The sequence below is a fragment of the Pelophylax lessonae genome (genome assembly GCF_965119305.1).
Source record: "Pelophylax lessonae genome assembly, chromosome: 5".
Taxonomy (NCBI): domain Eukaryota; kingdom Metazoa; phylum Chordata; class Amphibia; order Anura; family Ranidae; genus Pelophylax; species Pelophylax lessonae.
In genome coordinates this window covers 56,789,301-56,804,576 of record NC_138772.1, presented here as the reverse complement: position 1 = coordinate 56,804,576, position 15,276 = coordinate 56,789,301, and the positions used below count along the sequence as shown (strand labels likewise).

The window sequence follows — 15,276 nt, the reverse complement described above, 5'->3', positions numbered from 1 at the left end:
CTGACAGATGTTTTGTGCACTGGTACAGATGTGATGGGGGACTGACAGATGTTTTGTGCACTGGTACAGATGTGATGGGAGACTGACAGATGCTTTGTGCACTGGTGCAGATGTGATGGGGGACTGACAGATGTTTTGTGCACTGGTACAGGTGTGATGGGGGACTGACAGATGTTTTGTGCACTGGTGCAGATGTGATGGGGGACTGACAGATGTTTTGTGCACTGGTACAGATGTGATGGGAGACTGACAGATGTTTTGTGCACTGGTAAAGATGTCATGGTGGACTGACAGATGTTTTGTGCACTGGTAAAGATGTCATGGTGGACTGACAGATGTTTTGTGCACTGGTACAGATGTGATGGGGGACTGACAGATGTTTTGTGCACTGGTACAGGTGTGATGGGGGACTGACAGATGTTTTGTGCACTGGTGCAGATGTGATGGGGGACTGACAGATGTTTTGTGCACTGGTACAGATGTGATGGGAGACTGACAGATGTTTTGTGCACTGGTAAAGATGTCATGGTGGACTGACAGATGTTTTGTGCACTGGTACAGATGTGATGGGGGACTGACAGATGTTTTGTGCACTGGCACCCCATCACATCTGTACCAGTGCACAAAACATCTGTCAGTCCCCCATTACATCTGTACCAGTGCACATAACATCTGTCAGTCCCCCATCACATCTGTACCAGTTTATATCTTTCAATGCTGCTGGCTCCTGCTCTCTCAGTGTGGCTTTCCTGAACTTCTGGTCTTCATAGGGAAGAGTTAAAGTGGTATTAAACCCAAGACCAAAAATTCTAAATAATGCATTGAACTAGCTGGATTTGTGTCTTTCTTCAACCAAACGTCGGTTCACATATATGCGATGACAGACATCGTATGTGATTCGGAGAGCACACTGCTCTGCAAACCACATGTAATGTCTGTGCGATGCGAATTCAGCCATACAGATTGTATGGCTGAATTTGCATCGGATTCGGACACAACTCACACGGATCCTTTTTTTGGTCAGCACCAGAATCAGATTGCATGGGTGTTCACACTTATTAAACAAGCAAAAAATTGGGGGAGCAAACCCTGAACATGTATATCTAAAGCCGGTGCAGCTATGGACCAAGCGACATGTATATTAAAAAAGAATAGCGCACACATTCAAAAGAAATGACTATCAAATATGGAGACAATCCATAAATAAAAATGGGGATTTAGTCCCACCATATGGCCATATCGTGCTCAAGCCCACCACTGCGTCAAAGTACCCCATTATCAGTGGGTCCTACACTATCCATGAAAAAGGGGTGAATCCAGCCTCTCCAACCCTTGGAGACAACACTCCTTGCTGGGAGAGATGTGCTAATGCACTACAAAGGACTCACACTTATGCCATCCAATTCATGTCCGAATTGACAGTTTGCACTGCGATATGCAAACTGATCTGGGGGTCTCATTAACTTTGTATTGACACCCCCAGCGATTTGCATATGGTAGTGTGAACTGCCTGTGAGTTCAATGCGAAGCGGGAACCGGCAATGGATTCGCAGGGTTCCCGCATCGCATATGTGTGAACCGGCACTAACAGTGTAACTATTTAACACTATCAGGGGTGCTTACAACAATCAGCCTTTATTTATGTAAACCTCAAAACGAAAAAAAAAAACAGTTTGCTGTAACTGATTATAAAGTGTGAGCTGGAGTTTGGTTTCAGTCTGTTAGTGTATTTAAATCTGCTAGTACATCTAACACTCCCCTCCCCTCAGATTAACAGTGCTGCTTTCCAAAATGTGCCTCCTGTTCTCCTTCATACAGAGCTATGTCTCACTAATACAGGTGTGCTGCTGGGCAGAAAACCAGGTGAAAACAGAGGGGAACAAGCCTTAAAAAGGAAACAAATGCAGCCATTACATCTAATGATTGGTAAGCTGCAATGTGATAATTTTTGGTTTTGGTTTTAATACCACTTTAACTCTTTCCTATAAAGACCAGAAGTTCAGGAAAACCACACTTAGAGAGCAGGAGCCAGCAGAACTGAAAGTTGTAAACTGCAAGTGGTGGGTTAAACATTTTAGCAAATCGTTTCAATTATTTTATTGTGCGCAATGGGTTAAACCAAAAAAAATGCGGCTTTATTACTACTTTAACTTTATTGAAATGTAACAAAATTAAATTTCCTTCGAATGAAGCACAGCATGTTGTGATACACTGCAGTGACATGCAGAGCTGTGTGTTGCTCCCAGTAAAAATTTAGACATGCTGCATTTTTATGCAAACTATGGATCGACCCATTATCGGTCACAAACTTGCCAATATGACCGATATTGCTTCCAGTGGTTGTACTGGAGTGAAGCCTGCAGCTACAGACATCACCCCGGTACCGTTTTTTGGAGTCAACAGTCGGCTTTCTTGTAATGACAACCGATGAGGCTAGGCAGCCGCTCAGCTGTTATCACAAGCAGCGGGAGGGGACATTCCCCACTTGCTGCCTTCCATCTCCCATCCCACCGGGAGGCCCGAATGACCAGCCGGTACTTTCACCGGCTGGCCGACGACCTGAACAAAGCCGGAATCGGCTCTGATCGGGTTTCCGATGTAGCAGACATCTCAAGTCTCCCACAAGTCGCGGGAGACTCCCGCTTTCCGCCCTGAGCTCACGGACACCCGCGAGCTCAGGGCAATATCCCGGCTGTGTGTGAGTCACAGTGAGTCAGATGAGATGACTCATCGATGCAGGCAGAGAGTGTGTCAGCTGTCAGCAAGCTGAGCCTGCACAGAGAAATCATGTCGGAGCCGAAGTAGATCTGGCTCACAGGTGGAGTGATATGAGTCATGCACTCCGCCTGTGGGAGGAGCAGCAGAGAGCAAGCAGCGGCTTTGCTCTCTACTACAGCCACATCTTCTACTCCAGGAGGCATTTTGGAGCGCGGGGGACCAATCATCGTGACACCCCACTCTGTGACAGACACAGTGACCTAACCTGAGAGCAGCACCAGAGAGCCAGCACCTGAGACCAGTACCAGCAAATGACCAGCACCAGTGACCAGGCCAGTACCAGCACCAGTGACCAGGCCAGTACCAGAGACCAGTACGACCACCAGTGACCAGGCCAGCACCAGTGACCAGGCCAGCACCAGTGACCAGCACCAGTACCAGCACCAGTGACCAGGCCAGTACCAGCACCAGTGACCAGGCCAGTACCAGCAACCATCACCAGTGACCAGGCCAGTACCAGCACCAGTGACCAGGCCAGTACCAGCACCAGTGACCAGGCCAGTACCAGAGACCAGTACCAGCACCAGTGACCAGGCCAGTACCAGAGACCAGTACCAGCACCAGTGACCAGGCCAGTACCAGCACCACTGACCAGGCCAGTACCAGCACCAGTGACCAGGCCAGTACCAGCACCAGTGACCAGGCCAGCACCAGTGACCAGCACCAGTACCAGCACCAGTGACCAGGCCAGTACCAGCACCAGTGACCAGGCCAGTACCAGCACCAGTGACCAGTACCAGCACCAGTGACCAGGCCAATACCAGCACCAGTGACCAGGCCAGTACCAGAGACCAGTACCAGCACCAGTGACCAGGCCAGTACCAGCACCAGTGGCCGGTACCAGCACCAGTGTCCAGGCCAATACCAGCACCAGTGACCAGGCCAGTACCAGACACCAGTACCAGCACCAGTGACCAGGCCGGTACCAGCACCAGTGTCCAGGCCAATACCAGCATCAGTGACCAGGCCAGTACCAGCACCAGTGACCAGGCCAGTACCAGCACCAGTGTCCAGTACCAGCACCAGTGACCAGTACCCGCACCAGTTACCAGCACCAGTGACCAGGTATACTGATTACATTTCATTCCATTATTCTCTGGTAGTGTTAAATTGGAAAGGGGGGGGTGCGGCACAAGCGTGCGTGTGGGGTGAGGGGGGGGGGCGGCGGCGGCATGTGTGTGTGGGGGGGGGGGGCTCACCTCCCTGAAATGACTTTGCCACCTCCCTGAAATGAGTTTTGGCAGGTTGGGATGTCTGATGTAGTAACCTGGAAACAATGTCATGACATCACTTCTGGTTACTGGAGTCTTAAAGGCGCCAGATTTAAAAAAAAAAACTACAGCATTCAAAACAGCCAAACTTGGCATGAGAGCAATCATTCTAGCGCTAGATCTCCTCTGTAACTCTAAACAGGTAACCTGTAAAAAGTGTTAAAGCGTTACCAAGGAGATTTTTAAGGATCGTAGTTTGTCACTATTCTACGAGTGTGCGCAATTTTAGAGCATGACATATTAGGTATCTGTGGAGGGGCAGGAGCGGCCGGCTCAGGCTCTCAGCGGCTCGAGAGGCTGAGCCAGGTTCCCAGGATGTGGGCGGATCCCGACTTTATTGTCGCAATCTTCCCTTTGGATTGGCTCTGTGAGGTCAGCTGACAGAGGACTTCAGTCTATCTACTAAAAAAGAGGCACAGGAGTGTAAAAAGAACTGCTCTCCTGTGAACCAGGAGCTTTGGCTGTACTTTTCCTTTAATCTCTTGGTGTCAACGTAACACAAATATGCAACACAAAGTATTTTTCTGTGGGGCCGCATATTTGGTTATCTTCCTTTGTGCTGGTAGTGCGCCGAACAGGACGCTCCCAGCACAGAGACTGGGGTCCCATTGAGCCCCCCTCAATCGGCACCTGAAACATCCTATTCCGGGTCACCTGATCGCTGTGATAGCCTCTGATTGGCTATCACAGTGATTAGTCACTGTGAAGCCCACCCCCATGTTTTCTGTCTCTGTGAATGGACGAGACAGATACATTGTATCTTTCTTCGTCCTTGCAGAGATAAAAAAAAAAAAAAAGTGCGTGTAGAAAAAAAACGAAATAATAATAATAATAAAAAAAAAAAAAAAAAACTTGGATCAAGGTTTGCTCTAGGTCAGTGATAGGGCTAGTGTTTGGGTCAAGGTTAGGGTCAAAGGTCAAGGTCAGTATTTTATGGATAGGAATTTTTCTTTTTTTAAATTAGTATCAGTGCCAGTTAGTGCCGGTGTGTTTTAGGCAGGATAGAAAAAGCAAAATTGTTCTTTGGTGGTAGGTTATGGTAGTAGCAAGAAATATACAGTTACAAAAAAAATAAAGTTTTATTTGACTATTTTGGGCCAGTATTCTTTTAATAAAATAAAACAGGAGATATCCATTATAATTTACCACCAAATAAAAGCCTAATTTTTTACTAACACATGTCAAAGTTGCAAAATTGGGCTTAGGCATTAAAGCGTAGTTCCACACAAAAGTGTAACTTACGCCTATCTGATTCCTCCCCCCACCCCAACACTAAGTGCCCGTTCACACTTAGGCGACCTGTAAGGCGACCTGGTCGCCTCACAGGTCGCCTCCCATACAGAAGCTATGGACCCGTTCTAATAGGAGCGACACAAGTCGCTCCGACCTAGAGAAAGGGTCCGGAGCTTCTTTGGGGCGACCCGGAGGTGACCGCCATAGACTTCAATGTTATGAAGTCCGTGGCGGCCGCTCCGAGGTCGCGGCGCGCTGCTTGCACCGCGACCTCGGAGGTCGCCTCCCGAAGTCGGATCGCCCCTATGTGACACTGATACTAATTAAAAAAAAAATAAAAATAAAATTCCTGTCCATAAAATACTGACCCTGACTTTGACCTTTAACCCTAACCTTGATCCAAACACTAGACCTGGCACTGACCGAGATCAAACCTTGATTTTTAATAATTTTTATTATTTTTTTCCCATATTTGGCGCCTTTTGGGGGGAAGAGGGTACCTGTTTTTGACAGATACCCTGTCCCTGCTTTCATCTGACCTCGCGGCGGTGAGGTACGTCAGCAAGTCGGCCCCCATTCTCCTTCCTCCTCCTTTCCCTGCTGTCAGGCCAGTTAAGAGAGCGCAGCGCATGCGCAGTAGGGAACCGATTGTGAACCAGCAAGGCTTCACTGCCGGGTTCCCTTACTGGCAATGGTGGCGGCAGCACCCGACAGCCGATGGAATCATCAGCTGCGGTGCCAACATCGCTGGACTCCAGGACAGGTAAATGTCCTAATATTAAAAGTCAGCAGCTACAGTATGTGTACAGTATGTTATTTCAGATGATGTCATCGGCTGCATATAATGTAAATATCTCCTAAATGGTGTACGTTTAGTAGATATTTACAGTACCTTTAAGTAAGCCTTATTACAGGCATACATATAGGTACAAATTATGCACAGGAGTTTACTTCCTCTTTAATTTTTGGAGGGGGGGGGGGGGGTGGAACTCCGCTTTAAGATTTGTTTTACCCTTAGACATGAAGGGTTTAGAATTCATTACACCGGAAGGTTTTCCCCCTTAATGACCAGGCCATTTTGTGCGATTCGGCACTGCGTTACCTTAACTGCCAATTGTGCACCTGTGCGATTCTTTATTTTTTGCGCTATAAACATAAAAAAAGGGACAAGTCTGAAGAAAAAAACAATATTTTTTACTTTCTGCTATAAAACACAGCCAAAAAAAAAAAAATCTAAAAATCAAATATTTTCATCATTTTAGGCCAATATGTATTCTGCTACATATTTTTGGTAAAAAAAAAAAAAAAAAAAAATCACAAGATAGATTTATGGCATTTTTATTTATTTAATTTCTTTTTTTTACTAGTAATGGTAGCGATTAGCGATTTTTAGCGGGACTACGACGTGGATGACAGATTGGACCCCTAACTGACATTTTTAAGGGAACCAGTGACATTACTACAGTAATCAGTGCTAAAAATATGCACTGTTACTGTACTAAGGACACTGGCAGGGAAGGGGTTAACACCAGTGGCGATCAAAGGGTTAAGCGTGTCCCTAGGGAGTGCTTTCTAACTGTGTGGGGGATTGACTCACTAGATGAACATAGAGATCTGTGTTCCTGAACAGCAGGAACACAGGATCCCTCTGTTCATCTGTGACAGAACGGCGGTCTGCTTTGATTACATAGGCAGACTGCCTTTCTGTCTTTATGGGGAACGATCACAGGTTGTGGGTGGCCAGCGCCCCCACTGGCTATTGCATGAAGCATCGTACAGGTACGTCATTATGCGCAATAGAGCTGACCTGCCATAGTACATGTGCGGTGGCTGGTCACTTCTGGACCAGAAGGATTTGTCCCCTTAACCACTTAAGCCCCGGAAGATTTTACCCCCTTCCTGACCAGGCCCTATTTTGCGATTCGGCACTGCGTGACTTTAACAGACAATTGCGCGGTCGTGCGACGCTGTACCTAAACGAAATTGACGTTCTTTTTTTTCCCACAAACAGAGCTTTCTTTTGGTGGTATTTGATCACCTGTGCGATTTTAACTTTTTGCGCTATAAACAAAAAAAGAGCGTACATTTTGAAAAAATAACAATATTTTTCACATTTTTTTATATGTAATTCCCCCCCCCCAAAAAAACGTAAAAATCAAAATGTTTTAACATTTTAGGCCAATTTGTTTTCTGCTACATATTTTTGGTAAAAAAAAAAAAAAATCACAATAAGCGTATTTTGATAGTTTGTGCAAAAGTTATCGCGTCTACAAACTAGGGGAAAAATGTATGTCATTTTTATTTATTTTTACTAGTAATGGCGGCGATCTGCGATTTTTAGCTGAACTGCGACATTGCGGCGGACAGATCGGACCCCTAACTGACATTTTTGGCACTTTTGGGGGGACCAGTGACATTACTACAGTAATCAGTGCTAACAATATGCACTGTTACTGTAATAATGACACTGGCAGGGAAGGAGTTAACCTAGGGGTGATCAAAGGGTTAAGTGTGAGCCTAGGGGAGTGTTTTCTAACTGTGGAGGGGATGGGCTTGTGAAATGACCACAGAGACCTGTGAAACTATATAGCAGAATCACAGGCGCTCTGTGATCATTTCAGGGAGAAGAACGGTCTGCTGTGTTTACAACAGCTGACCGTCCTCTCTCAGCGGGGAGTGATCGCGGGTGCCCGGCGGCAATCGGGGCCCCGTGCATTGGCATCCCTCCCCAGCACCCTACGTGTGACCGACGTAGAGCTACGTCGGTTTGCGCTAGAGAGAGTAAAACTGCGGCGGGCAGTCGGGAACCAATTAAAGTGTATTTTTTTTCCCCCAAAAAAATTGCGTTTGAAAAACCGCTGTGCAAGTACCATGCGACATGAAATATTGTAAAGATCACCTTTTATTCTCTACGGCAGGGGTGTCCGAAAAACCGCTGTGCAAGTACCATGCGACATAAAATATTGCACAGATCGCCTTTTATTCTCTACGGCAGGGATGTCCAAACAAAACCGCTGTGCAAGTACCATGCGACATAAAAGATTGCAAAGATCGTCTTATTCTCTACAGCAGGGGTGTCCGAAAAACTGCTGCGCAAGTACCATGCGACACAAAATATTGCACAGATCGCCTTTTATTCTCTACGGCAGAGGTGTCCGAAAAAACCCTGCCAAGTACAATGCGACATAAAATATTGCAAAGATCGCCTTTCATTCTCTACGGCAGGGGTGTCCGAAAAAACGCTATGTAAGTATCATGTGACATAAAATATTACAAAGATCGCCTTTAATTCTCTACGGCAGGGGTGTCCAAAAAACCGCGGCGCAAGTACCATGCGACATAAAATATTGTAAAAATCGCCTTTAATTCTCTACGGCAGGGGTGTCCAGCTGGACGGCCATAGTTTGGACACCCCTGCTAAAAATATCTATAATGTTTGGGGGAAGTATAAGTAATTTTCTAGAAAACAAAATACTGAATTAAATTTGTAAACAAAAAGTATACCAAAATAATATGAGAACAAACCTCCATTCAACTAGTATCCAATCAAGCAGGCTAATCAGATTGTATGGTGTATGGTCAGCTCAGTGGGTTAACCCCATCATTATTTCATAGAAGAAGATGTCTTTTCTGCTCATTACATGGCTAAATGAAAACTGTTCTCTCCGGTGTTTAAGTGTTTTGATGCAGAGTAGAGCAGAGCCGCCCTCCCCGAGCCTCGAACCCGCGCCGATCGGTCAGGGAAGAGTTGTGCGAGGATCCCTTACTTCCACATTAGAAGTTGGCGTCGGTTTCAAGGCTCCTCCCTCCCAGCCAAGAGGCGGGCAGCGGGGAGCCTGGAAACAGCCCAGACGAGTTGAAGGATTGACACAAATGGTCAGAGTGAGTTGCGCTCCGCTCCGGTCTGCAGTCCGCGGTAGAGAGGGAGAGCCTCGCACACCGATCACACCGGACCAGCTTCATGCTGCTGCACTGTCCTGGCGAGGGATCATCCCGGCATGGCACGGCGGGACTCCTCTAAACTTTGCAGCCTGCTGCCGTTCTTCCTGCTGCTGCTGTCGGTGTCGGCTCAGTATAATGGGGAGAAAGGAATCTCCATCCCGGATCACGGCTACTGCCAGCCCATCGCCATCCCCCTGTGCACCGACATCGCCTACAACCAGACCATCATGCCCAACCTGCTGGGTCACACCAACCAGGAGGACGCTGGGCTGGAGGTTCACCAGTTCTACCCCCTGGTGAAGGTCCAGTGCTCACCAGAACTCAAGTTCTTCCTGTGCTCCATGTACGCCCCGGTGTGCACCGTGCTGGAGCAGGCTCTGCCGCCGTGCCGGTCCTTGTGCGAACGGGCCAGGCAGGGTTGCGAGGCCCTCATGAACAAATTCGGCTTCCAGTGGCCCGAGAGCCTGCGCTGCGAAAAGTTCCCGGTGAACGGCGCCGGCGAGCTGTGCGTGGGGCAGAACACGTCCGACAAGGGCACCCCAACCCCGGCGCTGCCCGAGCTCTGGACCAGCAACCCCAACATCAGATCCCCCTACCGGGACAAGTTCAGCTGCCCCAGGGCCCTTAAAGTGCCCGCTTACGTCAACTACCACTTCCTGGGGGAGAAGGACTGCGGCGCCCCCTGCGAGGCCGGCAAAGTCCACGGGCTCATGTACTTCGCCCCTGAGGAGCTGCGCTTCGCCCGCATCTGGATCGGCATCTGGTCGGTGCTTTGCTGCGCCTCCACGCTCTTCACCGTGCTGACCTACCTGGTGGACATGAAGCGCTTCAGTTACCCCGAGCGGCCCATCATCTTCCTGTCCGGCTGCTACACCATGGTGGCCATCGCTTACATCGCCGGCTTCTTGCTGGAGGACAAGGTGGTCTGCAACGAGCGTTTCTCCGAGGACGGCTACAAGACAGTGGCCCAGGGCACCAAGAAAGAGGGATGCACCTTCCTCTTCATGATGCTCTACTTCTTCAGCATGGCCAGCTCCATCTGGTGGGTCATACTCTCCCTGACTTGGTTCCTGGCGGCCGGGATGAAATGGGGGCACGAAGCCATCGAGGCCAACTCCCAGTACTTTCACCTGGCTGCCTGGGCAGTGCCAGCCATCAAAACAATCACCATCCTGGCGGTGGGGCAAGTTGACGGAGATATCCTAAGCGGAGTTTGCTTCGTTGGTATCAATAACGTGGATGCCCTGCGTGGATTTGTATTGGCCCCACTTTTTGTTTACTTGTTCATTGGCACGTCCTTCCTCCTGGCTGGCTTTGTGTCCCTCTTCAGGATTAGGACCATCATGAAACACGATGGCACCAAAACCGAAAAGCTGGAGAAGTTGATGGTGAGGATCGGAATCTTCAGCGTCCTCTACACCGTCCCCGCCACCATCGTTATCGCTTGTTATTTTTACGAACAAGCCTTCAGGGAACAATGGGAGAAAAGTTGGGTAAGCCAGAGCTGCAAGACCTATGCCATCCCTTGCCCCAGTAGCAACCACCCTCCCATGAGTCCGGATTTTACAGTCTTTATGATTAAGTATCTCATGACTTTAATTGTCGGAATAACTTCTGGCTTCTGGATTTGGTCAGGAAAAACGCTCAACTCGTGGAGAAAGTTTTATACGAGACTCACCAACAGTAAACAGGGGGAGACGACCGTCTGAGGGGTGCCTGACCTTCGACTTCTCCTTTTTGTACAGTGTGTATGTTTTTTCATGTAAATAATAGTTGTAACATTTTGTAAGTATATTTTGTATTTAAATGACTCCAGACCATGCCTTTTTTTTTAAGAGAAAAAGAAACAAAATGTAGAATGTTTTAACTCTTCAGAGGTTCTAAGTCTACTGGGTCTTAGATTTAAAAAAAAAAAAAAAAACACTTTTTGGTTTGTTACGCCATCTGCTTAAAGATAAAAACGCTTTATTTTTGGGAAGGGGGTGGAGGGGGAGTTCTTTACAAACAAGGACTTTGATAGCACTTGTAAGCAGCTTTTTATCTTTTTAGCCTAATAACAGGAAAAAAAAAAAAAAAACTTTTGGCCTTCCACAAGCTTTTGCACCATGACCTTTAATCAAGTCATTATCCTTTTTTTTTTTTTATTTTTTTTCTATTTTTATTTTTTTTTATTTTTTTTTATCTTTTAGCCTAATAACAGAAAAAAAAAAAAAAAACTGTTGGCCTTCCACAAGTTTTTGCACCATGACCTTTTAATCAAGCCATTATCCTTCCTTTTTTTTTTTTTTTCTATCTTTAATTTTTTTAATTTTTTTTTTTTTTTTTTTTCCCTTGAGCTCTTTGCTTGCATTTAGACAGTGTCACCACAATCCCACAGCTCCTTCTCCTTTCATAAATAAAGCTTGCAAATTGAGGATCATGGCTTCATAAAGCTTTTCCATCAAAAAAAAAAAAAAAGAAATTTATTTTTCTTTCAGATAGTTTTTTTTTTTTTTTTTTTTTTTTTTGAGAAACTATGGAATAATTGAAAACGAAAATGCTTTATCATTTTATTTTTTGCTTACATTTTTTTAAAATTAAAAATCCTTTTAAAATTAAAAATCCTCAAAATGTTAGCATTATTTTTAAAGCTTATAATACTTGGAAGATAACATTTGAGCTACAATTATTACTTGTTTAAAGGGGTTTTTTTTTTTTTTTTTTTTCTAAAAAAATATATTTTAGATTTGTTTTTTTTTTTTTCCTTCCTAGTAGAGCTCACTGTGTAAAAGCACTTTCCCCTGCCCCAGTAAAACTAGTGACTCTCCATATTCTCATTCATTTCAAGCTGAAAGTTGATTCTTTTGTTAAAAATTCTCTGAGGTCCGCCTTTGTTTAACCTTGTCAGCTCCTGATACAAATCTTGGAATCCCCATTTGGCAGAGCACAGATTGATTTAACTAGGTAATTGCCAAAGTGGGCACAGTTAATTGTGCTGGGGGTTAATTAGACCGCTAGATGACAATAGGCTAAATGAATGTATTATTTTGTCCCCTTTTTTTTTTTTTCCCCCTTCCTGCATAGCAGCGTGTTTATAGCAACAGGGCGTGGAGCAAATTTTGCTGTGGAATGAATGCAATCTTGCTTTGTATGTGGTTAAAAGCTAGTAATGGACGCTCTAAATTAAAGTTAATGCAGATTTTAAGAGCCATATAGCATACCACAATTTTTTTTTTTTTTTTTTTTTTTTTAACCCTACTTCGAACCACACATAAGCTAATCAACTCTCGTACATATGATTTTTTTTTTTTTTTTTATGTTTAATATTTTTATTGAAATTTTGCAAATAAACCATAAACAACAAACAATAGCTGGTGCCAAGAAATATGAGTACATATGGCAATATATAGGAGTACAGTTACCAAGAAAGGTTCATACATATGATTTTTATTTCAATAGCTATTTTATTATATTTTTTTTTTCCTTTTACATTTGCTATAGATATCTGCTTTTAGGGTAATACCCCCTCGCCCCCACACCTCCCACAAAACCCCTTTCAAATTCACCACCAAACATCCTGCTAGCTTGGTCTCCAGATTTCAATATATAATGAGTATGTCTGATTTTTAGCTTCCTAAATGTATATTTTCATGCTCTGGAAAAATGCAGTGTTTTTTTTTTTTTCCAAATAAGTATAGTTTGTTTTTTTTTTTTTGCTTTTCAGAAGATCATTTTATATTTATAGAGAAATAGTTTATATATGCATATATCATTTTTAATTTCTTTGCAATAAATACAAAATCAAGGACTGGTTCAAAGTGCCTTCTTTTTAGCTTCTGTTCTCACACACTCAGAACCCCAATATTTTAATTTTTGTTCTTAATGGGGAAAAAAAATCAGGCATAAAACAAATAAAAGTGTGAAATGTCTTGGTTTACTTATTTTTTTGTTGCTTGAAAATGAAACGTTTTGTTTTCTTCTTGTTTACTCAAAGAGCTTCCTTTTGCCTTTTTCATGTGACAATAATAGAATGTTTATACTTTTACAGGGCTGTTTATGGAGTTTGATCCTTGGGTTACCTAAAAATACACCCATCTATTTCATAGGGAGATTTGTTTCTTCATGTGTACCAATGCTGCATGACTCCTGGTTATTTAAATTCAATATAGCATTCTAAAAATGTAAACTCCAAAAAAAAAAAAATAATAATAATATTTTTATATATAATGTATAAATCCCCTTGGTAAATATTCCTTTCAACTCAACATTATACTTACTCACACATAAGCTTGCTAGCAAACAATAACACAAATGTTGAATGTCAGACTATCTCGAAGTAGAAAACATAAATGAGCAGTGTGGTCAAGTCATCTATTGTGGGTATAATGATGCTTATTTAATGATCTTTAAAACAGATTTTGTAAACCTCAATTGTGCAATTTGGAAACGGGTTTATAGAGGAGTTTTTAACCCTTAAATGTAGGCCTTTAAAAAAAAAAAAGAAAAAAAAATTATATATATATATATATATATATATATATATATATATATATATATATATATATATATATATATATATATATATATATATATATATATATATATATATATATATATATATATATATATATATATATATATTAGACTAAAAAAACAATAGATTTTTAACTACTCCAGGACCAGGCCTATTTCTGACAAGTTAAAATCTGTGTTTTTTGCTAGAAAATTACTTAGAGCCCCCAAACCATATCTATTTTTTTTTTTTTTGTTTTTTTAAGCAGAGAACCTAGAAAATAAAATGGGAGATTGTTGTAATAGTTTGTCGCACTGTATTTGTGCAGTTGTCTTACAAACGCATTTTATTGTAAAAAAAATACACTTTTCCGAATTAAAAAAATAGTAACGTTAGTCCAATTTTTTTTTTTTTTTTACAATGTGAAAGCAAATGTTAAGCCGAGTAAATAGATACCAAACATGTCATGGTTAAAAATTGCGCACGCTCGTGGATTGGCGACAAACATTGGTACCTAAAAAAAAAAAAAAAAAAAATCTCCATATTCGACGCTTTAAAAATTTCTACAGGTTACCAGCTTAGAGTTACAGAGGAAGCCTAGGGCTGAAATTATTGCTCTCACTCTAACAATCGCGGCGATACCTCACATGTGTCGTTTGAACACCGTTTACATATGTGGGCGCGACTTGCGCATGCGTTGGTTTCTGCGCGCGAGGTTGGAAGGATGGGGCACTTTAAATGTTTGTTTAAATTTATTTTACCTTTTTATTTTTACACTATATCCCTTTAAAACATTTTATTTATTTTTGTGGTCACTTTTATTCCTTTTGCAAGGAATGTAGACATCCCTTGTAATAGAAATAAGCAGGACAGGTCCTCATTAATGATGAGATCTTTTTGACCCCAGATCTCAATCTACTCTTAAAAGCAATAAAAACAAAAGGCTTTTTTTTTTCAGCATTAAAAAAAAATGGGCCCTTTAAGACCATTGGGAGGAAGTGACGTATGACGTCACTCCGGTCCTCCAAGGCCATAGAGTCGCATTAGGGCCATCTTGCCCTTACTCGAATTTCTGCCTGGGACATGGACGAACTGGATTTTCTCAGCTACCGATGGTGGAGGGGGGGGGGGGGCGTCACCTCCTCTCCTGCTGCCCATAAAAGAGATCCCGCTGGGACCACTTTTATGTGAAAGAGGACCGCCTGCCCTGTAAGAAAATACCGGGGCAGATAGCTGCCATAACACCGGTATTTACCATCAATGTACCAAATTAAAACTGCGGTGGGTGGTCCGGAAGTGGTTAAGGAATTATTAAGATATATTATTAGGAACTGGTGTGGAAATGATTGTATTGCTAATGGAAGACAGTGGCACTCTAGCTGACCTTCTCCTAGGGAAGGATGAAACCTGTACCCTTGCTGGTTCCTATGATCAGCACCGTTTTTTTTTGGCCAGATTGCATTAATGTTTCATCAATAACTGTGTTTACATGGTCTCCTCCAGCTGTGATAGTATGCTGCTTATACTCAAAATGAGCTTTTTGTGACTGAAGCTGCTGGA

At 43.5% G+C, this 15,276-nt stretch overlaps 1 protein-coding gene across 1 annotated transcript; it reads left to right on the top strand.

Annotated features, from left to right (window-relative positions):
* The first annotated feature begins 9,151 nt into the window (after nucleotides 1–9,151).
* FZD1 (frizzled class receptor 1) lies at nucleotides 9,152–11,152 on the top strand. The gene has a single exon (XM_082259364.1). It carries the CDS (start codon nucleotides 9,281–9,283, stop codon nucleotides 10,931–10,933), a length of 1,653 nt encoding a protein of 550 aa, XP_082115490.1. The 5' UTR covers nucleotides 9,152–9,280; the 3' UTR covers nucleotides 10,934–11,152.
* The last annotated feature ends 4,124 nt before the right edge of the window (nucleotides 11,153–15,276 follow it).

Coding starts and splice junctions, on each gene's coding strand:
- FZD1 (XM_082259364.1), top strand. CDS start 9,281: ATGGCACGGCGGGACTCCTCTAAACTTTGCAGCCTGCTGCCGTTCTTC.